The sequence below is a fragment of the Macaca mulatta genome, chromosome 7 (assembly GCF_049350105.2).
Source record: "Macaca mulatta isolate MMU2019108-1 chromosome 7, T2T-MMU8v2.0, whole genome shotgun sequence".
Lineage (NCBI taxonomy): Eukaryota > Metazoa > Chordata > Mammalia > Primates > Cercopithecidae > Macaca > Macaca mulatta.
The window spans coordinates 132,617,546-132,645,011 of NC_133412.1; the positions used below are offsets into that span (position 1 = coordinate 132,617,546).

The following is a 27,466-nucleotide window of genomic DNA, read 5'->3' on the forward strand; positions in this document are numbered from 1 at the left end:
TGGGGGAGGAACTTCGGAGCGGTTGCTCAGGTTACTGGGAGGCGGAGCCGCCGAGCTCGCTGTGGCCCGGATGTTCGGTGCAGCTGCCAGATCCGCTGGTCTAGTGCTTCTGGAAAAAAACCTTCAGGCGGCCCATGGGTGAGTAGTCGGCAAGGTCCCGGGAAGTCCTGGTTGTTTCTGGTAGTCCTGGTTGCTTTCCTACACGGCTAGCCTCGGGCTCGGCTCTCTGTAGGCGGCCTTCAGCTGGCGGCGCAGGCTCGCCCCTTGACCCCGCCCGCCCTCGGGCCGGGCCCCGCACTCTTGCCGGGTTGGGGTGGTCTCTGTCCCCGACGGGCTGCCAGGGGAGGCGCGCTGTCTGCGGCGGAAAGGCCAGGTCTTTGTTGTTTGGTCCGAAATGTCCCTTCAGTCCCTTAGTTCAATGTGAAGGGAACACTTGCATGAGGGTTGACTTCAGAATTGAAAACGCGGGTGATAGTGCAGAAAAAACTAAAGCAGAAGCAAGTTGCTGCATAATTTGTCTCCTGCTTCAACCTCAAACGTAGATTTGTAGGGCCCGTCACAAAGGGGCAAGACCGCTGCAAAAAAATAGAATCTTAAAACTTTAACCATCGTTCACTAAAGGAAATGAAAGGGGAAATTACACAGTCACTTGGAGCCTGGGTTTTGTTTAGTAGGTGATAGGCTGTTTATTTCAGTTCAGTTTATCATACTGGTTTTCAGGCCTTGGATTTTGAGAAACTTTAGATTATTGATATTCACATGTACTTATTAAGCATCTACTAGATGTAAAACCCATACAGAAGTTTCCAATTCCTTAACTTCTGCATTCTTGAAAAACCTGAAACATAATTCATTTTCATGTATTAATTTAGAACATTGTGATTACAATGGATTACCAAAAAAAAAGCGCCCATTAAAGAGGCCAATGGGTTTAAAAAGCTAAGTCCGAAATTTGTTAAAAGCGAAAATATTAAACTTGAGGAATTTTAATCAATGCTGCTTCTCTTTTTCTCTCAGCAGCATAAGGAGAAGGAAATAAAAAGTCTACTTGAACGTGAAAGGAGAGAGGGCACTGTAGACCAGGCAGTCTGGATTGTGAATCTGTGAATAATTTGGAAATGATTGTTCAAGAATAGTCAAAGATGCATACTTTTTCAAATTAATTCACATGTAGACCACAGTTTGTTTGTTTTGAGAAGGAGTCTCCTTCTGTAGCCCAGGCTGGAGTGCAGTGGCGGGATCTCGGCTCACTGCAACCCCCACCTCCTAGGTTGAAGTGATTCTCCTGCCTCAGCCTCCCGAGTAGCTGGGACTACAGGTGCGCCAGCACGCCTGGCTAATTTTTGTATTTTTAGTAGAGACGGGGTTTCACCGTTTTGGCCAGGCTGGTCTCGAACTCCTGACCTCGTGATCTGCCCACCTCGGCCTCCCAAAGTGCTGGGATTACAGGCGTGAGCCACCTCACCCAACCTGTTTGTTTTAATCCACATTAGATTGTAGGGTTTTGGCAGGAATTCTGTTTCTCCTTGGACTTTTAGTGGCCCCTAACCAGTGGAATCAAGCTCAGTATATGTTTATTGGATGAATCAATGAATGAATGAAGGGAATCAGATGTCACTGATGAAGAAAACTCCTTCCATAATTTCTTCTTGTGAATAAGGTCAAAGACAACGTATTAGGTTCTTAGTTGTTGGGGTTTTTTATGTAAGGAATAGCAGCTTTTCCCCTAAGCCTTTAGATCAGGGGATTAATTTTAAGGCAGTAGTTCCTAAATATTTGCCCAATGACAGCCTTGATGAAATTTTCACTTATCCTCCACAAAAATGATAAAAGCTAGGACAAAGTAGGAAGCTTTTTATAAAGGTAATTTATGTACCTCTGTTCTGAAATTATGTTCTCTGCTTTTCCCATGTGAAAATGTGTTCTGTTATGAACATAGATGACAATTGTATGTCTACATGTGGGTGCTTAATGTCCTGACTGGGCAAAATAGAAGCTGGTGACCCTCTACTGGTGCTGTAATTTAAAAATATATGTATATTTGAACTTTATAGTCAGTGAAACTCAAAAGTATCCTCTGATCGTACCGGGTTGGGCCTTGAGTCCTGGGGATAGATCCTGCTCTGCTGGTTGAGGACCTTTATCATAAGGCACAGTATTAACAGCAAGGTTCCAGGATAACTGTCTGCAGTGTCACAGTGTAAAAGGAGAAATTTAAATTTAAAAATGCTTGAAGACTTTTGTCTAACATGTGTTATTTAAAATTTTGAAACTGTTATTTCTGCCAAGTGCTTCAGCTATTATTGCATTTTTTTTTATAATCACAAAAGATGTTACTATACTGGCATTTGTTTTTAAAAAGCTGTCGATATCCAACCAGCATGCCTTGGACTTTATTGTGGGAAGACCCTATTATTTAAAAACGGCTCAACTGAAATATATGGAGAATGTGGGGTAAGTCTTATGTTTGTGTCTTATTTCATGTTGTAAAATCTGTTTGCTTTTGAAATATTTTCACACGTAGAATATTTTTTCTTATTATACTCACTAATTTATAAAAGAATATGGAGGGCCAGGCGCAGTGGCTCATACCTGTAATCCCAGCACTTTGGGAAGCCGAGGCAAGTGGATTACTTGAGGTCAGGAGTTCCAGACCAGCCTGACCAATATGGTGAAACCCCGTCTCTGCTAAAAATAGAAAAAAATTAGCTGGGCATAGTGGTGTGCACCTGTAGTGCCAGCTGCTCGGGAGGCTGAGACAGGAGAATTGCTTGAACCCAGGAAGTGGAGGTTGCAGGGAGCCAAGATCGCACCACTGCATTCCAGCATGGGCAACAGAGGGAGACTCCATCTCAAAAAAAAATAAAATAAAGAAATATAAAAGAATATGGAGGCATTAATGTAGTCATTGTTTATGTTGGCATTTTGATGTCTATTATTTTTTAAAACATTTAATAATTTAATAATTTCTAATTTATGATTTAGTACCGTGTCTCGTACAGTAAGTTGAACATCATGAATCCAGAACATTTATCTGCAATTATTCTTATATAATGTTCATAACTAGATTTTTCATTGAATGTTAGTCAACTATTTTAGTAACTTAGTAAAAGGAATCTTTTAAGAGCATTGTACAAATATAGCACATACAATATAGATTTCTTTTTATTTTACTTATGCCTTTTTTAATTCTAAAAGCTGCACATGTAAACTTAAATATTTAAACTGAAATGGGATGTCTTATAGAATGATTTGGGGGGGGTGTTAATATTCTAAAATAATATCTGTACACAAAATACTGGTTTTATATATTGTAGGTATGCCCAAGAGGACAGAGAACAAATGCACAGAAATATTGTCAGCCTTGCACAGAATCTCCTGAACTTTATGATTGGCTCTATCTTGGATTTATGGCAATGCTTCCTCTGGTTTTACATTGGTTCTTCATTGAATGGTACTCGGGGAAAAAGAGGTTAGCACATTTCTATGACTGTATCTGGCTGTTGTTATATCCAACTAATGTTGGAATAATTATCACTCAGAAGACCTTATTAAGTAATTCTGCCTCTTCTGTTTTAAAAGTGGTAAACATGTTTTTCCTTTATCTTCAGATTATTCTTAACTGTGACAAGAAAACTTAACAATAGGGCATGACTTAGTAATTTTTAGGGGAACTGTCCTTAGTCCATTTTACTTTCAATGATCTTGAAGGAATACTTTTTTACTTCTCAACTGTAATTCTTACTGGTTTTCTACACAAAATTGGTTATGATGACAAGCTATTTATTGTTATGGAACACATTCTTTGTAATTTAATTTAATACTAATAATCTAGTATGATGTAGTTAAAAACAATATAGCTGTAACCTAATACTAACATATTAAATCAGCACACATTTACTAAGCACTGCATTTTATGTTTGAAAGATCAGGGAAGGAGATATAAAAATAACTGACATGGCTTATAGTCATAATCTTGTGGAGAAAACAAGTGTGTATATAATTATAAATCAGTCTTAGAAATGTAGTGGAAGAGTTATAAACAAAGTACTCTGGAGTTACAAAGAATGGAGAGATAAATTATGCCTGATGGGATCTGAAAGATTTCAAAAAAGGAATATTTTAGGCAGAGGAAACAGCATGAATAATGGTATAGAGGTATGAAATATGTGATCTGTGGTAGGTAGGAATGGAAGTAATCTGGGGTAGTCAAGAGTGGGTTGCAGATGAAGAAAAGTAATATAAAAGGGAGTAGGAAAGATAGGTTGGGGCCAGAATGTGAAGGTTCTTGATAAGCATGTGAACTTTAATCTGCTGGGAATGGGAAGTCAAATTCTGCGTTAGTACATTTCAGCCATACTGGTTTTCTTTTAGTTCCTCCAACTGCTCAGGATCTTTCCTATTTTAGGTTCTTTCCCTTCCTCCAAACTCTTTCTGCTGTCTGAAATACTCTCTTCTTCATCTAACTGCAACTTGTTACCTAGCTACCTTCTTTTCCTTCTGATTTCAATTTAAAAGTCACTCAGAAAGTTGAGTGCTTAAAACAAAACAACAACAACAAAACAAAGAGTGCTATTAAAAGAGAAAAATAAGGAAGACAGCTTACTTTCTATGCTTTCCTTCTAGGCCTCTGGGCCTGTGGTGGGACAGGCAGTCTGAAAGACTTCTGAAATGGCTTTAAGGCCTTTTTTTCATTGTCTCGGCTATTAGCACTTGGCTCTCTTTTAGCCATGCTAACCTCTCTAGCAAGTTGTTGCTCTACAGCCTGGTTGAATTCCTCTCCTGAAAATGCTCTTTTCTTCTCTACCACATGGCCAGGCTGCACATTTTCCAAACTTTTAGACTCTGCTTTCCCTTTAAGTATAAGTCCCAATTTTTAAGTCATTCCTTTGCTCCCCCATCTATCTGATCATAGGCTGTTAGAAGCAGCCACAGCACATCTTGAATGCTTTGTTGCTTAACGATTCCTTCCACCAGATACCCTAAGTCATCACTCTTAAGTTCCAACTTCCACAGATGCATAGGACTTGGACACAATGCAGCAAAGTTCTTTGCTAGGGCATAATATGGATGACCTTTACTACAGTTCCTGACAACTTCCTTATTTCCATGTGAGACCTCATCAGCCTGGCCTTCACTGTCTATATTTCTGTCAGCATTTTGGTCATAACCACTTAAGGCTATAAGAGGTTGCAAACTTTCCCTCATCTTCCTGTCTTCTTCTGAGACCTCCAAACTCTTTCAGCCTCTGCCTGGTACCCAGCTCCAAAGCTGCTTCCATATTTTCAGGTGTCTTTATAGTATTGCCCTACCCTTCAGTTTCAGTTTTCTGTTAGTCCATTTGCATTGCCGTAAAGGAATACTTGAGACTGGGTAATTTATAAAGAAAAGAGGTTTGATTGGCCCATGGTTCTGCAGGCTGTACATGAAGCATAGTGCTGGCATCTGCTTCTGGTGATGGCTTGAGGAAGCTTATAATCATGGCAGAAGGCAGAGGGGTACCAGTGTGAGAGGAGGCAGGAGGCAAAGGGGAACCACATGGTGAGAGAGGGAGGAGGTACCTCTTTCATTTTTATTTTTTTATGTTTTATTTATTTATTTTTATTTTTCGAGACAAGGTCTTGGTTTGACACCTAGGCTATATTGCAGTGGTGTGATCGTTGCTTACTGCAACCTTGACTTCCTAGGCTCAAGTGATCTTCCCGACTCAGCCGTCCAAGTAGCTGGGACTACAGGTGTGTACCACCACACCCTGCTAATTTTTTATATTTTGTAGAGACAGAGTCTCTCTCTGTTGCCCAGGCTGGTCTCGATCTCCTGGGCGCAAGCAGTCCTCCTGCCTCAGCCTCCCAAAGCGCTGGGATTACAGGTGTGAGCCACCATGGATCTTTTAAACAACCAAATCTCACATGAACTCCTAGAGTGAGAACTCACTCATTACTGTGAGCACAGCTCCAAGTCATTCCTGAAGCTTTCACTCTCGTGACCCAAATACTTCCCACTAGGCCCCACCTCGTTGAGGATTACATTTCAACATGAGATACGGAGGGAATGAGCATCCAAAAAAATCACTCCTTATTTGAGTGAATCATTTATTGGTAAAGATCTGGTGTATGGAAGTGGCATCATTTGATGTATATTTTAGGAAGAAAATTTCTGTGGAGGGTAGATTAGAGGTGAGATATTTAATAGAAGACTGTTGTCAAAGAAATAGACTGTGGTAGTTGGAATGGAAATGGAAAGGATGGTCCAGATGGAAATAGAATCAGCGGTTTTCTGGGGCGTACCTGATAAATCCAGAGTGGTTATTTACATTGGGAAAGCATTTATAATTTTTCAGAATAATTTATAAAAATACTTTTAAAATAGCATCTTTCATCCAGCTTTTAATTTCCGGTATATTAATAGAATGATGAGAGATGGGGTGAGAACAGAGATGTGATAAAGCTGAAACAGAATAATTGCCCAGTCAATTGGCAGGAAGTTCTCAGCCCCAAAGTAGAGAAGAGCTAAAGGCCATAGGTATGTCTTCACCAAATGCATTTGAATTCAGATATCAGCTGTGTTTTGAGGGAGAGACTTGAATCAGAGACTAGAGGTTGGTTTGAGGGAAGGCGAGGAGTGACTAATGCTCAGACAGGAAAGGAGGTGGGTTTAAAAAGGGAATTGTACAACTATGCTTTGCCTAGGAAATTGGTAACAAGGAACACAAGGGCCATCTCTTAACAATTTCCTGAAACTTTGCACTTACAGTCCGGATAGATTGGGGCTGGAGGTGTCTTAACAAATGTTCCTAAAAACTGGGGATAACCCCTGAGCTGATCTGGAAGGATGCATGGTTTGGCAGATAGGTAAAATGTGTTTTGAGGTGGAGGGTGATGCATGCCCCGATGTGTGGAGGCACAAGTGAACTTAAAGCCTTTTAGCGTGGCCAGGAAATATAGAAGATGATGCTGGCAAGGGGTATTTTTCCAGAAAGACAAAAAGACTCAAAATTAGTTTAATGAGAGGAGTTTTAAAATTGTATTTCGTTTTGTAAAGATTATGTGTCTGGCTGCAGACAGACACATAAAAAAGACATAGAACATGACAAGAAGACCAGTAAGAACGTTATCAAAGTAATGGCAAGAAATAATGAAGTTGGGATTTTGCCTCTAAAAATATTAATTCTATAAGGAAGCAAAATGTCAAATTACATAATGTGAATGTGTGTTGATTTATGTTTTCAGTGTTTTCATCTTTGTAAAATGGCACAGGAGTTCTGCTTCCAACAATGTGAGTTAATTAGGAGCTCCAAGTGACCCACCTGCATGAAATAACTAAAGTCTGGGATAGATAAACTATGTGAGACATTGCTGGTCCCAGCTGGAGATGGAGAGATCTCCAGGAACTCTTCTCTTTCAAAACACAAACCAACCCCCCCTGAGTTAGGCCAGAGTGACAAGGCAGGCAGTTGGGATGAGAGGGTTGTCTAAGGTCAATTGCTGGTAGCAGCAGTGTTATCTGGATACTGAATCTTGGGCAGCCTCTGCCAAGACTAGACCCTCAAGGGCCTGAAGCCCAAGGTAGTAGTGGCCATAGCTGCTGGCAAAAGTAGCAGAGTCTCTTTGCTGGAAAGCTTCCCCATTCTCAGTTTAACCCTATAAGACTCTTGCTCATTAAGATCTAGTAATGACCTCATAGTCTGTGGTTACTAAATAAAATAGCACTAGGACTTATTGGTAGATGCAACAAACAATATATTTATGCTCTCAAAGGACACAGATAATGGACTTTCACCTATGGGATATGTAACTGCTACCTATAAAGAAAGTAAGGGTGTAGTCACAAGCTGTCCATAATAATAAGATTATTTGGAATAAACAGATGTATTGGCGGAAGAAAAGGGAACTTTTAGAAATGAAAATTTATACTTGCCAAAATAAAAAAAAAAAAGGTAGTCAGCATATTAAACAGTTGAAGATAGAATTAGTGAACTAGAAAAGAATGCATATAAATAATGGCATATAGCACTGAGAAAGAAGGAGATGGAAAATCAGGTGCAAGAAGGTGAGATCCATGTTGGGTGGATGTGGGAGTCGTGCAGGCTTAAAGTCTTACACTTCACAGGAGCCAGTCTCTCTCATAACAATTCCATGAACTTCTGGGGTCCTGCAAGTGACATGCCAATTACAAGAGTCACTGAATTCAAAAAAGCCAAACCATGGTATCCCCATCAGGCATTTATAATTCATTTATGGTTCTCCCCAGTCCAGATGTAATTTACCAGTCAGGATCATTAGTATCATAAGCGGTGTTGCCTAGCAATATAGTTGACATTCTATCCTTACCAGGTTTTGAGAGGAAAAGAGCTAGAGAGTTAATTGAAGGCCAGATTCTCATAAATGTTTTGTTAAGTTTTTGCCCATAGTATCTAATTAGGGTCTCTGGAAAAATAGAGACTATGAAGGAGAGCTGGTATTTTTTTTTTTTTTTTTCTGGCTGACATCCTGTGGAAAAACCTCCAGCTCTTCTGAACCCTCTTCTCTCCTGCTGCCTCCCCAGAGAGGCTAGAAATTCAGATTTCCACTGTCCTAACCTCTTTTTCTTTTCTTTTTTTCTTTTTTTTTTTCTTTTTTGTGACAGAGTCTCGCTGTGTCACCCAACCTGGAGCGCAGTGGCGTGATCTCAGCTTACTGCAAGCTCTGCCTCCCATGTTCATGCCATTCTCCTGCCTCAACCTCTCCAGTAGCTGGGACTACAGGCGCCCACCACCACACCTGGCTAATTTTTTGTATTTTCAGTAGAGACGGGGTTTCACCGTGTTAGCCAGGATGGTCTCTATCTCCTGACCTCGTGATCCGCCCGCCTCAGCCTCCCAAAGTGCTGGGATTACAGGCGTGAGCCAGTGCGCCCGGCCAAGGAGAGCTAGTATTTTAAGAGATACTGGCATGGCACATGTATAGATAGGTAACAAACCTGCATGTTGCGCACGTGTACCCTAGAACTTAAAGTATTATAACAAAAAAAAAAAAAAAAAGAGATACTGGCTTCAGGTTTTACAAAAATAATAAGTAACAGATTCACAGATCCCAGAAGCAAAACACATCCCAAGCAGAATAAATAGAAATTTACACTTACATGCATCATAATTAAACTGCATAATATTGAAAACAGAAGCCATGTGGAAGAGAACCAAGGCATACCTTTTAACAGCCTTGGTTGTGCTTCCAGCCAACAGCCAGCACTTAACTGCAGCCATGTGAGTTAGTCCTTTTAAATGCTGCAGCATGGTCAAGCCTCTAGATGAGTGCTCTCCAAGCTGACATCATGTGGAGCAGAAAGAACTGCCCAGTTGAGCCCAGTCACATCACAAAATAGTGAGAAATGATCAGTGGTTCTTGTTTCAAGCCACCAAGTTTTGAGGTAGTTTGCTATGCAATGGAATCATGGAAATTATTCCACATAATGGAAAATGTTCAAGTAGAAAACTCAAAGTCACCTATAGGCTAGATATGAGAAATAACAAAACCATTTAATAAAAAGGTTGAGTATAAGATAAATATATGAAACTATTTCCTATATTCCACGTACAGTAAAGTATTGTGACATAGCCAGACCAAGAGAGCTAAGCTACATGGGATTTATCTGAGCACTTGACAAGCCAATTTTCAAATTTATATGGAAGAGCAAAGGGCCAGGAATAGCCAAGACCACCAAAGAAGTAGAAAAAATGTATGTAACATCAAGGATTATGATCATATTATTCTTCTGGCTCAGGAATAGATAAATGGACTCAAGAAACAGAATAGAGAGCCAAAACACAGTTATATATGAAACTTTATATGACAGAAGTGTCATGGCAAATTAGTTGGGAGGGTAGGGTTGGGAAGAAGTACCTGTTCAGTAAAATGCTGCTGCTGGGACAATTGACAGTTCAAATGGGAAAAAGTAAAGTTAGATTCTACCTTACCTTAGACACAGAAATCTCTTCTAGGTGAATTAAAGATAAATGTGAAATGCAAAACCTTAAAATTTTTAGAAGAAAATAGTGTGTGTGTGAGATACACACACATTATCTCAGGGTGTGGAAGGACTTTTTAAAACATTTAAACTGCTAAGTAGGAAAAAAAATAAAGCCCAGTCTATTAAAATTTAGAACATGTTTATAAAAAGACTTCACAAAGAAAGTGAAAATTGAGCCCACAGACTAAGAGGAACACATTTGCAACACATTTAACTAACTGCAGAATGGAGAAACAAATCACAGTATTGTCACACAGTGGAATCCTAATACAGTAGCAAAAATGACTGAACCTCAGCTGTAAGCAATAGCATGGATGAAAGTTGGAAATGTAATTTTGAGTGGAAAAAAATGTCAGAAGACTTCCATTAGTGTGATACCATTTTATAGTATTCAAAAATAAGCAAAACTAACCAGAATAGTTGTGAAGCATAAATACAATTGGGATAAAAACTTTCTAGAAAGAAGTGATAAAAGCAGTTTGGTACATGGTTGCCTCTAAGGGAGAGACAGAGGGATGGATGGGGAGGAACAAAGAAGTAGTCATAAATTGTTGACAGTGTTCTAGTTATTGGGTAGGAGATGAGCTTATAATATTATAATTACTATACTTTATAACAAACATATGTTACCTGCCATCTTTTATGTGCATATTAAGATTAAATAATATACAGATAACTAAGAAATTTTTAGCAACATTTTGGCAAGATACTAAAGGTACAAGGTAGATCTAATTTCTACTTTTCTGTTACACATTTAGATAATACTGCTACAGTGTTATTTATCCCTTTTGAGAATAAAAGGTTATACTCTTGAGTAGTTTTTGTTTGACTTTTCTTATATATTTAGAAATCTGTATCTTGACACATGTACATGTTTTATTTAAGCCATTTAAATATTGCAGTTTTTCTAGTAATCATGCTTTTCCTTCTCTAGTTCCAGTGCACTTTTCCAACACATCACTGCATTATTTGAATGCAGCATGGCAGCTATTATCACCTTACTTGTGAGTGATCCAGTTGGTGTTCTTTATATTCGTTCATGTCGAGTATTGATGCTTTCTGACTGGTACACGATGCTTTACAACCCAAGTCCAGATTACGTTACCACAGTGCACTGTACTCATGAAGCTGTCTACCCACTGTAAGTGTTTATTTTGACTTAAGATCTTTTTTTTTTTTAATCTCTGAGAATTATTATAGATTTTATGGCCTTTGGAGACAAAAACAGCTGTGGGTTTGAGTTCTGGGTCTGCCAGCTGCTGTATTACTTTGAACATGTAAACAGCCTCTTGTAACTTCAGTTTTTTCATTGGTAAAATGGGAATAATGATACCTTATAAGATGTCTTGAGGATTAAATTAATCCACACATTCTCAGATACTGTATAACTTAGATATAGGAAGCACTTTATAGTAAATGGCATTATTAGAGTGTTTGGGTTAGTGTATTTTCTTTTTTTCTCCCCAAATAAGTGTAATTTCTATTAGAATGTTTTGTTTCAAAAATATTAAATTCATAAAATTATGTATGCAATTATGCCAGACTATTCCAGTTTCAGAATTTTTATGAATTTTTGTAAATTCTAGAACTAGAAAATGAATCAAATTCATTTTGATATTTTTTGGGGGAAAGGGAAAATAGAAGTCTGGTATTTATATTCTTATAATTGTAGTGGGCTTTCAGTACATAATATGCTCAGGGAAATTAGTCCTTTTTGAGCAACTTCTTAATAATAAAACATCAAAAACATAGACATGCATATAGGTACAAAACAACCAGATATAGAAAAATGAAAATCATCTTTTCTACCTGTCAGTTTTTTGTTTGTTTTTGAGACAGAGTCTCGCTCTGTTGCCTAGGCTAGAGTGTAGTGGCACGAGATCTCAGCTCACTGCAACCTCTGCCTTCTGGGTTCAAGTGATTCTTGTGCCTCGGCCTCCCCAGCTGGGATTACAGGCATGTGCCACTATGCCTGGCTAATTTTTGTATTTTTAGTAGAGAGACGGGGTTTTGCCATGTTGGCCAGGCTGGTCTTGAACTCCTGGCCTTAAGTGATCTACCCACCTTGGCCTCCGAGAGTGATGGGATTACATGCATGAGCCACTGGGGCCTTTCACTGCCAATTTTTAGGTATGACAAATTAGTTTATATATATATATATATATATTTTCACACGCACACATATATACACACACACACATATAATATACATGCACACACATATATACACACACATATATATACATATATAGCTATAATTTTTATATAAAATACTATATAAAAGACCGATAATGTCCTTTTTGTTGATTCATTGATTCGTAGAGCTTAGCTCTAAGCATTAATTACCCTCTTGTCATGTAACTCTCCTGAGGCCTTGCATAACTTAACATAGTCCTATTTGGAAAACTTAATAAGTGAAATGAATATTATATTTAAATAAGATATAAGGTAATCTTATTTAAAACAAAATCAGACTTACTTACCAACAGTCTCATTTATGTTACTTATACTAATATTTGTAAAGCCTATATTAGGAGGGTAAGAAAATATAAGATTGGAAGAGAAATGGCAAACAGGTACTACCAACACTCATCTGCACCTGTAATAGTCACTTCTAATTTATTATAGCACTTTTTCTGCTGAATTGAGTGTAGGCTAAGAATCTTGTGGCAGCACTCTCTGTCAATCATAATCATCACACAGCTTCACTGATTAGGACATTTTCCATCTATTCGCTATCCCTGAATCAAGATTGTTTGTTTGTTTTTCTTCCTCAGCACCTTTACCAACAGTCATTGTAGAACAGCTTGCCTGCCTTGTTTTATTAATTATACAAAACAGTGATTTTTAAAATTATGAGATATACTGTCTTATAGCATTGGGTTTAGGCATATTATTTATTTACCTAACCATTCTAAATAATAAATGTTTGGTCAGACTGGGCTAAACATTTCTGAAGGTTGTAGGGCTACCACAAGTCATAGTAATTTTTTTTTTTGCAAGTCAACAAAAAGTAATAGCACACAATTACCAGAAATCTTTGGAACACTAGTGCATTGACAAATGAAGGCCGTTTTTCCCAATGTATATATAGCCTAGTTTCTTACAAATTGAAAAATACCACACTACTTTACTGATAGTTATAGTTTTAAGGGGAAACAGATTAGATGAGGCATGAAAAAACATGTAAGCTTCTATCATTATAACTTACTGCAAAAAATAACTTTTACATTACTAAAACTTTAAGAATGAGTTATGGAAAATGGCAGTTATTACTGTTATAGCAATAATTAGCTTTAGTTTGTCAAATTTAAACTATCCCCACATGTAGGCAGCATGGATTGAAAGAGGGGAAGAGTGGAATGGGATGAGGTCTTCTGGTGGAAAGCAGGAGTGGGAAACATAATCACTTCCACAAACTAGTTTCCTAGTTCATTTGGAGAAACAGGATGGTTTCTTCCTGATTAAAGTGATAATCTTTTTGGAGCTCTTAAGGAATTACAAGTTGTGGGAATGGACAGATTTTGTTTTGTTTTGCTGTTGATAGGAGGTAGCAAACAAGACTAGGAAACTAATTCATTAGAAGAGGTAACACATGATGGTTTCCTCTTGATTAAAATCATCTTTTTTAGCGCTCTTAAGGAACTACAAGTTGCAGGAATGGATAGATTTTGTTTTCTTTTGATGTTGGTTGGGGGTGGTATAACAAGACAAAAAAAGTATCACCCAAGAGATCAAACATGTACTAATGTATTACCATACAGGACTGAACCTAAAAGCATCACAGAAACACAGGATTATGGTATCATTTTGCTGTGTGGGTAGAAAGCATGTGGTCCGTGATCTGAAATGACTGCTGACTTCGTAGGACACTCCCCTGTATAGGGAGAGGGTTTGAGTAGCAAGATAGTAAAAACAATTTGAAAATACTCAGGAAAATTAAGGTAGAACTATGTGGATAAAAGTCCCATTATTCAAAATAAAGTACTAGAAGTCTGGTGACACAGAGCTCTTTCTACAGCTTTTTTTTTCTGATTATAAAAGTTACATTAAAAATGGGACATTTCAAAAACATAGAATAAAAGCACACACAGAATAAAATAATCTGTAATTCTATTCCATGAGATGGATTCTGCTAAAAATTTTGTCTTTCCAGTTTTATTTCTGCATGTGTATGCATACATTTTAAAGACTATTAAGGCTATACTATGACATGCTATTTTGTAAGCTGTTGGTACTTAATATATTAGGCACAGTTAATTTTGTTAACATTTATTTCATAACTAAATTTTTATGTCTGCATAATATTGCAGCATGAATATACTATAAAATATAACCAGTTTCCTATAATTGAATATTTATTTTCTTTAGGACTTTTCTTTATTGTAAGTGATTCAATAAAAATCCTTGTACAGTAGGTTTTTTTATGTATCCCTGGTTGTCTCCCTTGGATAAATTTCTACAGGTAAAATTGCTGAATCAAAAGGGATAAACAGTTTTAGGATTTTTGATACATATTTCCAGACTACCTAAGAAAGCAACCATTGTACCTTTGCTAGCAGTGTATGAGAGCCTGTTTGGCCAGCCTTCCGCCAATCTGAATATCCAATGGATAGAGTAAATATGCTTTTTAAACCTTTTTTAGGCTCTTTCATTTAAAAGTGATCAAGGATAAAAACATTTTTAAAACATTTTTGATGTTACAAATTTTCCATTTTATTTTACAGATACACCATTGTATTTATCTATTATGCATTCTGCTTGGTATTAATGATGCTGCTCCGACCTCTTCTGGTGAAGAAGATTGCATGTGGGTTAGGGAAGTCTGATCGATTTAAAAGTATTTATGCTGCACTTTACTTCTTCCCAATTTTAACTGTGCTTCAGGCAGTTGGTGGAGGCCTTTTATGTAAGTTTGATGGGTACAGTCAAGTCAATGAAATATATTTATTATTGTATGCAGTAATATTTCCTCTAGATTTAACTTTGGAACTTTTTCCTTAAAATAGTTTGCTTAATCCTTTCTTTTTTTTTTTTTTTTTTTTGTTGAGATGGAATCTTACTCTGTCAGCAGGCTGGAGTACAGTGGTATGATCTCGGTTCACTGCAACCTCCGCCTCCCAGGTTCAATTGATTCTCCTGCCTTGGCCCCCTGAGTAGCTGGGATTACAGGCATATGCCACCATGCCCGGCTAATGTTTGTAATTTTTTTTAGTAGAGACAGGGTTTCACCATGTTGGTCAGGATGGTCTCGATCTCCTGACCTCATGATCCGCCCACCTTGGCCTCCCAAAGTGCTGGGATTATAGGCATGAGCCACTGCGTCCAGCTAATTTGTTTAATCCTTGAAAATAAACCTTAGTGTATGTTTTTGCTAAAACATATGATCAGTATTATAAAGAAAAGTCATGGATTTCTTGGAATGGAATAAAAATTCTCAAGAAATCAGTGACAGCTAATCAAAACTGATTTCTGTTTAGAGAATACTTTGCATTTGAAGCTTATGACCAAATTAGAAGATTTTAAAAATCTAAGTATATCATAAGAAATAGAAATTGGTTTTTATTTAGGAATTTATGAAAATTAGTTTTGATAATGTATACTGTTTATTATTAAGTAAGGTCTTAGGTTTCTAAGTTCATTTATGAAAACCTTTTATAGTAAAAGTCCTCAATATCTTTTATTTTAATGTAACCATTAATTCATTTGCTTAGTAACCATTTAGACCAAACTGTGACTCAGAAGAATAAGAAAAATTCACTATTAAAAACCTCACATACAACCAGGAGATAAAGCAGGCAAGCCCAGTGGCTGAGAAAACGTAGTGTGTTTCTTTTGAATATGTGACATTGAACATTCCAAGGATGTTGGACATCAGCCTTTATATGGAGCTTGGTAATATAATTTGGTAATATAGTTTAGGAATGTAATTTGGTTCAAGGTGATGGTGGGGCTTGAGGGTAAGACCAAGGGAACCAGAAATTCTGTTATCCCCCATATTCTGGTTTACAGACGAACTGTTTCATTTGGCCTGCACAGGATTCGAAAATCTATAGTTCCCTCTAGCTCCTCTCTCCCTGTTAGATTTGGCCCATTCCCTGTACCTTCCTGGCTAGCCTCTGTGTCATTTGAGGTTGCCATTCTTGCTCTAGGGAATAGGGACCTGTTTTTAAAAGGATTTAGGCAGAAGAGTGACATGATTACATTTGCACTGTAGAAAGATAACTTGATACATGTGGAATTCTCTACCTATGGTAGCAAAACACTGGGAATGAGGAGCAGCTTCAAAGATAGCATTCACTAAGCTAGGTAACAAATATAGGGGTTGAAGGAATGGGACAAGAATTTTATAAAGTAGCTTTTTGACTTAGTAACCAGTGGAGGGATAAATATGAATATTAGAAGCAGCAAGTAGGTTGGTGAAGAGAAATGAATTCAGTTTCAGTATTCGTGGAATAGCCAAAAGATTACAGGTAGTTGTTTCTGCTAGGCTGGAAGAATTAAGAATTGGCCGACCTCAAATCTGTAGGTTCTAGACTGCAGGTGGTGCTATTGTGTAGAGCCTTTTGGCTATGAAATGGAAACAAGGGAAACACTGTGAAAAGCAGGAAAACGTTTGGAAAGCTAACCCAAAGAGATGCCAGACAGCATTGCTTTCTATATTGTAGCTGTCTGTATTGAAAAATAACTTTTCCCACAGTGAATGTTTTTATCATTTTAACAAGCTTCCACTCAAAACACATTCATGGGGGACTCAAGGAGGTACTGTTCATTTGCACTACTAACTCATAATGTTATGATGTTGAAAAAAAGATAATTTTTGGTTTGTAGGGATATAGCAAGTCTGAGGAAAGCAGAGCACCAGGAAGCTTCTGATAGCTTAAGATAATGAAGGACTGCGGGTCTAGGGCATGATTAGGAATATGTCAGTGACAAACTTTTACCTTTTTTGCAAGTATTATGGAAGCCAGCTTCTAAGTGTGATCTGTATCTGAACCACCAGGGGAACTAAAATGCATATCCCTAGACCCTACTCCAGACCTGGTTGCACAAAATCTCAAGTTTTTTTATGCAGTAGAATTTAAGAACCACTCCAAATCCTATCTCTAGCCCGGCACCTCCCTCTACTCCCCACAAATTTGGGCTCAGTTAGAAACTTCCTCTTTATTCCTTTTTACTGTATATGGCTTTTTACTACCAGGTCTTAAATTTGTATCATTAGCAACATTGTTTAGCTACGTATAAGTTAGAATTTTGTTTTTTATTTTTTATTTTTTGAAAGGCTGATTGAGGACCTAATCACTGTCTATGAAATAAAAGGTTATAAATGTCAAATAAGTCATTTAGTTCTTTAGTAATTCGGAATCAGGCCTGTATAGATAATTCAGTTTCTGGTGCTGAATCCTGAGTTAACATTTGAAATTGTTCCAAATGGGTTCTACTGCAATGTAGAATGATTAGTAGTTTCATAAACTGAAGTCATTTACAAATAATTGTATGAAAAATAATTCAAAGGTATTTTTCTCAATTTGTCCATTTATTTTAGTGTGTTATAAATTTGAAACATTTTAAGAGAAAAGTGGTGTTTTAGAGGAAAAAATTTGCTTAAAGTATTATTGTACTGTATTTAAAGTAGAGATTGCTGGAATTTTGATATTAAGAATACTGAATGATCTCTTTATCCTTTAAAGTTTATTGATAAATGACCTTTTCTAAAGATTAATTAAAGCTGAGTTACTCTTATAGATAACCTTTCTCAACTGAGGTTCCCCACCTGGACCACAAAACACAGAAAATTATTTGACCATTTTTTGAATTCTCCTAAGTTTAGTACATAACCGGTACTATTCTAGAATGCAGAGGAGAGAAGTTAATTATTTACATTCACTGGATGCCTTAAGGCAGGGTTCTTCAAAGCTGGCCCAAGGATAGTTTTTACATTTTTTTGTGGTTAAAAAATATCAAAAGACTTATATTTCTTGATGTGAAAAATGTATGAAATTTATATTTTACTGTCCATAAAGTTTTTATTGGAACACAGCCATGCCCATTCATGTATGTATTGTCTATGGCTGCTTTCCTGCTACAGCTGCAGAGCTGGGTAATCGAGACAGAGACGTGCAGGGCTAAAATCATTTACTATCTTGCCCTTTCCAGAAAAAGCTTGCTGGCCCCAGCCTCAGAACCTTAGGTTGTAAGTCTCACAGAACTGGTTGAGAAAGGATTTGACTCTAAGAATTACTATTTGAATTTATTTGATGGTTTATTGAGAAAATTTGTTTAATTTCCAACATAACACCAATGCTTCTCTTTCAGATTACGCCTTCCCATACATTATATTAGTGTTATCTTTGGTTACTCTGGCTGTATACATGTCTGCTTCTGAAATAGAGGTAGGAAGTCTTTTTTTCCTTTGTTAAAGACTGTTTTTGATAAATTTGACAAGTAAATATCAGAATAGTCCATATGATATGATATAGTACAACTAATTGTTTTAGTAATCTTTGGTTGATTGATGCCACTTGGTAGCTTTTGGCTTGTTAACTTTATGAAAAGTTGTGTACCAGACTATATATTTCCCTGGGAAATGAGTGAAAGAGTGAAGTAGTCGGGCTCAAGTATCCAGCATGAAGGAGAAAAGTCGTTTCACACAATTTACCCATGTAGCAAACATATAATTATTGAAATGTTGAAAGTTACTAGCACTATTTTGAGAAAAACCATAAAAATGTTTTATATTTAGAACTAATTTTAAACTTTATTTTACAATGGCAACATTAACAGTCATCAATAATTATGTGTTCCATATCCTTCTTTGTTTTATCACAAATTTTATTTTCTTGATTATGGATGTTTACTTTTATCCCATAATGTTTGGGGGATTTGGAGCTAACATTAATAGCCACATTATTCTGATACTGTTCCTTTTTCACGGTATCCATTTTGTACCTCTAACTTTTTAATATTTCAGTGTAAGGCCACTATTATAAAGAACTCCTTTTTAAAAACTATATATGTCTTTATTTTCAGAATATTTTTGGCCAAAAAAGTATCTTTTGACATATTTATAGTCACTGGGTAGAATAGAACATCATGTCATAACTTTTATATTTTCAGATATTCTATTAAGGAACTAAGCTATTGGTGGAAAACATGAACAACAAATGAGAAGTAGTAGTATATTTGACTCTATATCTAGGGGAAAATGTATTCATTAAACTTTGAATCAAAATGGGCATTCTTGTACATTATTTGTTCATATGCAATCTGACATTTTCTTTCTAAAATAATTATGTGGCTCTCTACTGTTAATATATTACATTTAAATTATTGCTTTTAAATACGTTAATGGCTCTGATTTAAGAACTCTTTATTCTGAGGCCAATCTGAAGTGTCTTAGTACTCTTCCATCCTATACTTGCTAATCTAGGGCCTTTGAACTGTCTCAAACTACCCATGACAATTGATATGTGCTTTGTCATAATTCATAACATAAAAGAAAACTCAACTGAGAGAAAATAAGTTGTAAACTATTTTGGAGTGGTTGCTGTTGATGCCACTTTTTCTGTTGCCTTAGTGAGACAGTGAGTGGGGGAAAACATCTAGGAATCATAGTGACTTTTAGGTAGGATAATAGTGGAAGAACTAGACAGAATGTTTTTATAGTGATTATTCAGTTGTTTTCATCTGGAGATGATCCTCATTTTTCCTTTGTAATCTTTAACCAGCATTGAAATATAATTAATTAAAGAAGCGAGGCAAATTAGTTTTGGCACTTTTATCAACTCTAGGGAAAGATTTGAAGGAGGAAATAGTTGGATATTTGGATATTTGGATAAAATCAGGTTTTTAATTATTTATTTATTTATTTATTTATTTTTTGGCAGAGTATCACTCTGTTGCTCAGGCTTGAGCGCAGTAGTGCAATCTCAGCTCACTGCAACCTCCGCCTCTCAGGTTCAAGCAGTTCTCCTGCCTCAGCTTCCTGAGTACCTGGGATTACAGGCGCACGCCACCACACCTGGCTAATTTTTGTGTTTTTAGTAGAGACGGGGTTTCACCATGTTGATCAGGCTGGTCTCGAACTCCTGACCTCATGATCCACCCACCTCGGCCTTCCAAAGTGCTGGGATTACAGGGGTGAGCCACCAGACCCGGTCTTGAATTTTTTCATCTTATCCAGAGTTAAGAATTAGCCATACACTGTTAAATTAGCTTGAACTTATTTGTTTCTCTGCCCCTGTGAATCTCCTATATAAAATGTTCACATACTTCAATTAGCATGAATCAGAAATGGGGACCTAAAGCAGGAAAAGACAGCTTAGTACTGGTTGAGTTGATGAGCTGTTTAATGATAAGAGAAAGTTGGTAACTAACCTGTTGCAAATTACGTTTTAATGTGTTCATTAGCACATTTAGGTATTAATTTTGTATTAATTTCATTCTTCTAGTTTCTGCATACTATACAGCTGTATTAAGGATTAAAAGAAAATCAGAGTGTTCATGTGTCATTTCTGCTCCCTTACTATTCATGCAGCAGGCTCCAGGAATGCTAGAAGTTAAGGAGGTTGCGTTTCTGTACCTCCTATTTCTCACCTGTAGATCTATAACCACCGTGGATCAGGCCAGGAAGAAAGCATATAAAGTGGAGTTTCCCTTCTAGTTTATATCTTTCTTTCAGAAGAAACTATAGTGTTTCCAGGAGTGAATGATGGCATAGACTAGGACTTCAGAGACATGATGACGTGGCTCTCGTCTGGGTGCTGCTGCTGAGTGCTTATATGACCTTAGGAGCCTCACTTTCCTCATCTACAAAGTGGAGTGGCTAGACTGAGTGATTTCTTAAGTCTTTTGTAGCTCAAATATTTTATGATTCTGAGATTATAAATAATACATTTTACATTAAAATAAATTATCCAGCTGATTTAGCCTGATAATCTGTATTTCTCTTTTCTTTCTTTTACAAAATTATATAGAACTGCTATGATCTTCTGGTCAGAAAGAAAAGACTTATTGTTCTCTTCAGCCACTGGTTACTTCATGCCTATGGAATAATCTCCATTTCCAGAGTGGATAAACTTGAGCAAGATTTGCCCCTTTTGGCTTTGGTACCTACACCAGCCCTTTTTTACTTGTTCACTGCAAAATTTACCGAACCTTCACGGATACTCTCAGAAGGAGCCAACGGACACTGAGTGTAGACATGTGAAATGCCAAAAACCTAAGAAGTGCTCCTAATAAAAAAGTAAATCAGTCTTAACATTGTATGAGAACTATTCTGTCATATATGGGAATAAGATTGTCAGTATATCTTAATGTTTCGGTTTGTTTTTGTTTTGCTTATGGTTAGACTTACAGACTTGGAAAATGCAAAACCCCATAATACTCTGTTATACAGGGTAATATCTGCTACACTGGAAGCCCACTAGGAAGCCCTTGCCTCTCTCAACAGTTCAGCTGTTCTTTCGAGCAAAATCATGTTTCTGTGTACCTAGCAATGTGTTCCATTTTATGAAGAAAAACTTCAACACATGTAATGTTCACTCCTTAACAGTGGCATAATTGTACATACCTGTTGTGTTTCAGTTTGTTTTTCACCTATAATGAATTGTAAAGACACACATACTTGTGGGGTCTGATAGCAAACATAGAAATGATGTATATTGTTTTTTGTTATCTATTTATTTTCACCAATACAGTATTTTGATGTATTGCAAAAATAGATAATAATTTATATGACATGTTTTCTGTCTATAGACTGGTTCAAGGCTTGTTTGGATTATTGTTCCTGTAAAGAAAACAACAATAAAAAGCTTAACTACATAAAATTTCAATGTTTTGACACTTAATTGTTGTTTGGCACAATAGTATGGAAGTAATTCAAACTGGTAAATAGTTTCCTCTCATATCTCGGGTATGTATACATAGCATATTTTATTGATCCAGAGATACTTTTTATTTCATGTTTTGACATCTCTGAATTAGGATGCATCTTACAACTGATGGCTTATTAGATTTATGAAATACAGAAGATACACAGTATAAAAGGTTTTCCTGTGGTTGGTTTGTGGTTTGTGATAGGTTTTCTGTGATGTTTATGCTTTGAAGGCCTTGAGACTTAGGGTCGCAACCATGGAAGCAAAATGAGATTTTTAGCTCTTAACCTAACAACCTGACCATGTTTATCCATTTTTATTGTTTAGAATTTCATTTATTGATTCTGCTACTTGGTGGAGGTTGTGTGAGTTAGTTAAATTTTAAATGTTTAAGACTTCTATTAACAGCTGCAAAATGTGAAAGCAAGTGCACTCACTTTTCCTGTAGTTGTGTTTGTCTTTTGAATTCACAGCAGTTGTATCCTTGAGTTATTTTGTTAGTTATTCTTTGTTAATGTATTTTTCTCAGTACATTTAACCACTGGGAAATGAACTCTTGGTACGAATGTGTTTCTTCTTTTCTGTAGGAATAAAAAATAAATGTAAAAATTCTATTCGTACTGCACATATGTTTGGGGGGTTATTAGTGTTCATTAAAATTCTGAGTTGCCCAAAGAATCCTCAACTGGGTAATTGTATAATCGGGATAGAGTGGGGAGGGTGTCATGTGTCTGATTACTAGGACTCTATATTCTGGTCCACTTGGAGCCATTTTTACAATCTTTTTTTTCATATGTCCTGTTCTAGCAGAAAAGTATATATGCAAAAGAAGAAATTATAATTACAAGGCCTCCCAGGCAAATCATTTCCAGAATACTTAACATATATCTGTATTTTTAATTTGCTTTGGTAAGAATAAGACTAGAACAACTCATAGCCACTGCAGTTGCTAATGTTACTAAATAATTTGTTAAAACATGGTCATTGAAATTTTAAAATCGACCCTTGTCTTAGCTTTGTTAAGTTTTGACTTAGGCTCTTGTAGCACACCACAATCCTCATCACTACAGTGTCTGGTAATTTTGCTAACCAGTCCTGAAGAGGTCATTTAAAAGTCAAAATACAGGTGGAATATCTCATATCCAAAAATGCTTTAGACCAGAAGTGTTTCGAATTTCAGGTATTTTCAGATTTTGGAATATTTGCATTATACTTAACAGTATCCGTAATCCTAAAATCTGAAATCTTAAATTCTCCAAAGAGTATTTTCTTTGAGTGTCATGTTGGTGCTGAAAAAGCTTTGGGTTTTGGAGCATTTTGGATTTTGGATTTTCAGACCAGGGATACTAAATCTGTGTTTTCTTGATTAATTTGGGTCAGTTGATAAATTTAATAACTACTTTGTTATATATTTGTCTAAAACCATTGGTTTGTGAGACTATTGCACATTGAAGCCACCTGGAGAGATTTTTAAAAATAATGTCTGGGCCCCACGCCCAGAAATTCATGTTGAATTGGTCTACGGTGCTGTTTGAACATGGGGAATTTTTTTTTTTTTTTTTTTTTTTTTTTTGAGACAGGATCTGACTCTGTTGCCCAGGCCGGAAGTGCAGTGATGCAATCTCGGCTCACTGCAACCTCCACCTCCTGGGTTCAAGTGATTCTCATGCCTCAGTCTCCCAAGCAACTGGGAGTATAGGTGCCCACCATGACACCCAGCTACTTTTTGTATTTTTAGTACAGATAGGGTTTCACCATATTGGTCAGGCTGGCCTCAAACTCCTGACCTCAGTGATCTGTTCACCTTAGCCTCCCAAAGTACTGGGGTTACAGGCATGAGCCACCACACCCAGCCGAGCACAGGGATTTTTTAAAACCTCCAGGTGATTCTAATGTTTGAGAACCACTGATCTAAACTCCTATTTCAGATCTTAATTTTTCCAAGAGACAAGTACTAGGCAAATGATTTTCTTCTCTCTGAAATTTTGATTCTGCTTTAATTATAAAGAGGTGCTTTTCTAGAATTAAAATGTAGATGATTGTATCAAGCCCCTCATCACAATAACGAGATAACTTTGACAGTTATATAAATTGATTTTTTAAATGTTTCTTTTAAAGTACCTAATCCTAAAAATGTCTTCTGTAGTCCATGTATCAAGATATTTGGTTAATACACAAATTATTTATGTAACCTAACATATGATGTAATACTCAAGGACTTTTGTAATTTTAAGACAAAATTATTTTTAATACTTTAAAAATAACTGTACTAAGTTACTGTTTAGCTTACATATACATTAAGAATTATTTACCTTTGATTTACAAGAAAAAATGTTAAAGCAAAAAGTAAGTTTTTAGTGATTCATTTTCAGGATGACATCTGGCCTTTAACATTCTGACAAGCCTATTCCACACTCTTGCTGCTCGTGCTGGTTGGTTCCCCCAGCAGATCTCCACTCAGCCTTGCTACTTGCAGTGCTTAACCAGCTTATGTCTGTGCTTCTCCTTTACACTCCTATAGCCACTTTCTAGAAGGAATCCAATATATTCTTGTATCCAGCTCTTCAGTTGTCTGTTTCTCACAGGGTATGCACTTTAAGGTTCAGGGCCTGGGGTTTATTCAACTTTGTCACTGTAACATCTGCTCCAGTGCCAGGCTCCAAAGTGCCCAATGTTAATGAAGCTAGTGCAGTGATCCTGGAGAGGGCAGGACCTGCAGGGCTGCAATGACTATCATGGCCAGAAGAGGGCAGTAGAGGGGTGCTGAATGGAGATAAGGGCTTCTCCAGAAGTCCTGTGGCAGAACCAACTCAACAGGGAACATTCAAAAGCTGGGAGATTACAGGTGGCTCAGAGATGGCCAAGGAATTCAAGGAGCCAAACTTAACTGTTACCTCCCCAGGAGGGTGATAGGTTTCAGGGATCTGATGAGTGCCTAATATGGGTCTGGTGTTTTATAACTCCTGTTAGGTATCAGTGATATTTTACAACTGGGGAGACTGAGGAGTGGAGGTTAAATAACATGTAAGAAGCAGAGCTTAGCTGATACTGTGGCTCACACCTGTGGGGAGCCAAAGGCCCGTGGGATGTGACCAACTCAGCCTTCCACTAGAGGCTATATGATCAAACAGCAAACTGTTTATCATGAATGCAGGATGTGGGCAAACTCACATGGCCCTGCCACCAAAAGGTGTGCTGAGGGCCTCACTCCCTGGTACAGGGTTCCTTGAAGTTATCTATTGAGAAATCTAGCGCCTATTGTTCTAAGAATGCAGTCTTGCAAGCCTGCTGTGAATCAAGCTGCTGGCAGACAACCACCCCCCCACCCCCCCACCCCCACCTTGCTATCTCTTTTGCCTAATAAATACAGAGGGCTGTGTAAAGCTCAGGGCCCTTGTCCACTAGAGGCAAGGTGCTCCCTGACCCCTTCTTCCAAATATACTCTCTTGTCTTTTATTCTTGCGTTCGTTCCCCTTCATTTAGTTCAATAGGTCCGTGGCACACACCTATAATCCCAGCACTGGCTGAGGCAGGAGGATTGCTTGAGCTCAGGAGGTCAAGACCAGCCTGGGCAACATGGCATAACCTCGTCTCCAAAATACACAGAAACACACACACACACAAACACAGTAGCCAGGCACAGTGGCATGTGCCTGTAGTCCCTGCTACTTGGGAGGCTGAGGTGAGAGGATTGCTTGGGCCTGGGAGGCAGAGGTTGCAATCCAGCCTGGGCAACAGAGTGAGAGGCCCTGTCTCAAAAAAAAAAAAAAAAAAAAAAAAAAAAAAAAAAAAACAGCCAGTAATCGTGGTTGCTATCGTCTGAGAGTTTGTGTCTCCTTCAAAATTCCTATGTTGAAACCTAATCTCCAGTGTGTATTAGAAGGTGTGGCCTTTGGGAGGTGATTAGGTCTTGGGATTCATGCCCTTCTCAAAGAGGCCCCAAAGAGCTGCCTCAACCTTTAAATGATTTGAGGACACAGTGAGGAAGCACCATTCTATGAACCAGAAAGTGGGCCCTCAGCAGAAGCCAAACCTGCCAGTGCCTTGATCTTGGACTTCCCAGCCTCCAGAACTGTGAGAAATAAATTCGTGTTGTTTATAAGCTACCCAGTGTACAGAATGTTGTAGTAGCCCAAACGAACTAAGACACTGGCTGGCTCCATTGCTATAGCAAGCTCTGCATAAACAGCCTCTGCTTATTCTTATTTGGGTGGTCTTTACTTATTTCCACATTGCTAGTCTCTACTTGTCATAGATTATCCATCAGACAGTCCTCAAAATATATGAAAAAGGGCATATGATATTAGTAACTCAGCGAAACTTTCTCAAAGGTCTATTTAAATTTGTTGCAACACAAAGATTCCAGCAGGTGTCAGATAAAAATGGCGAAGATTCATTCATGTGAAGACAGTGCACTTGACACTTAAGAGATGATTTAGCTCTCAAAATTCTGCTTGATCTATAGTTGGAAGGAAAGGCCTGGCCTAGCAAAGGAAATACAAATAGAAGCAAGGCCCACAAGGGATCCCTTATGCATTTGTACATCATAAGTATCACCAGGCTCATCATGATCACCAGGCACGACCATCAAAACGGCTTTGCAGCTAAGTGTTTACCCACAAAGTTCTTCATTGGCCACTGAAATGTTACTTCTTCTGTCAAGCAATGCCCCAGAACACAGATTTTACCAAATACTGGAATGTTTTTAATCTTATCACTATCCCTCTTTTTACATTTATTTTAAGATGGTCTCACTCTGTCATCCAGGCTGGAGTGCAGTGGCACAATCACGGCTAACTGCAGCCTCGACCTCCCAGGCTCAAGAAATTCTCCCATCTCAACCTTCCTAGTAGCTGAGGCAGAGGCACTACCATACCCAGCTAACTTTAAAATTATTTTTGTAGAGACAGGGTCTCATTATGTTGCCCAGGCTGGTCTCGAACACCTGGTCTCAAACGATCTCCTGCCTCAGCCTTCCAAAGTGCTGGGATTATAACCATGAGTCACTGCATCCACCTCTTTTTACTTTTATCCCATTTTACTTTCTACATCCTACCTTCAAAATTGCTTATCTAGTGATTATGCTCTTTAAAATTAAGCCTTAATAACCACAAATAGGTTTGTACACTTGCCAGATGACAGTATTCTTGTTTCATTACTCCATGTCTTTTCTAAACTCTGTTCTCTTTCCTTCTCCCAAGCTCCCTCTACCCCCACATCCCATCTTCCCAGATGATTCCGCCATGGGGACCTCTGGGCTGTACCTGTGCAAGGACTCACCTTCAATTCTCACCACTGCCCTAATCTGGACAGAGTTTTGTGACTGTGTCTAACATGACATTATTGTGGGGATTGAGGATGAAGCTGATATGCCTCTGAAGAGACTGGCCTGCTTGCTCATGAGGCAAGCATGTTAGACATGATGTATTAACATCTCAGAAGCCCCTGAAGCCATCGCTAGATTTTTTGGAGAAGATAACAGTTGCTATTTGTAATGCTAAACTCAGCTCAGGAAGAAAATGTAAAATTATATTCAACTTCTGCTTAAGAAGACCAAAAAATGTGTAAAAGAGTTTAAAAAGCCC

The 27,466-nt window shown here is 37.7% G+C and overlaps 2 protein-coding genes across 3 annotated transcripts in view; one reads left to right on the forward strand and one right to left on the reverse strand.

The window, feature by feature from the left end:
- Positions 1-58: 58 nt before the first annotated feature.
- JKAMP (JNK1/MAPK8 associated membrane protein) lies at positions 59-22,490 on the forward strand. 2 transcript variants are annotated; one of them, XM_015143763.3, is made up of 7 exons: positions 59-138; positions 2,381-2,454; positions 3,318-3,472; positions 10,940-11,146; positions 14,733-14,914; positions 18,322-18,398; positions 20,982-22,490. In XM_015143763.3, exons 1-7 carry the CDS (start codon positions 135-137, stop codon positions 21,198-21,200), a joined length of 918 nt encoding a protein of 305 aa, XP_014999249.1. In that variant the 5' UTR covers positions 59-134; the 3' UTR covers positions 21,201-22,490.
- The window catches only part of CCDC175 (coiled-coil domain containing 175), a 62,523-nt gene continuing 56,214 nt past the window's right edge, over positions 21,158-27,466 (reverse strand). Inside the window, exon 20 of the mRNA XM_015143798.3 lies at positions 21,158-22,462. Coding sequence (XP_014999284.3) covers positions 22,416-22,462 — 47 coding nt within the window. The 3' untranslated portion in view covers positions 21,158-22,415. The remainder of the gene's footprint in view (positions 22,463-27,466) is intronic.

What these genes read in the sequence shown, in the direction of transcription:
- JKAMP (XM_015143763.3), top strand. An exon ending in TGGTACTCGGGGAAAAAGAG is followed by an intron (nt 3,473 to 10,939) that starts GTTAGCACATTT and finishes TTCCTTCTCTAG; the next exon opens with TTCCAGTGCACTTTTCCAAC. An exon ending in AGTTGGTGGAGGCCTTTTAT is followed by an intron (nt 14,915 to 18,321) that starts GTAAGTTTGATG and finishes CTTCTCTTTCAG; the next exon opens with ATTACGCCTTCCCATACATT.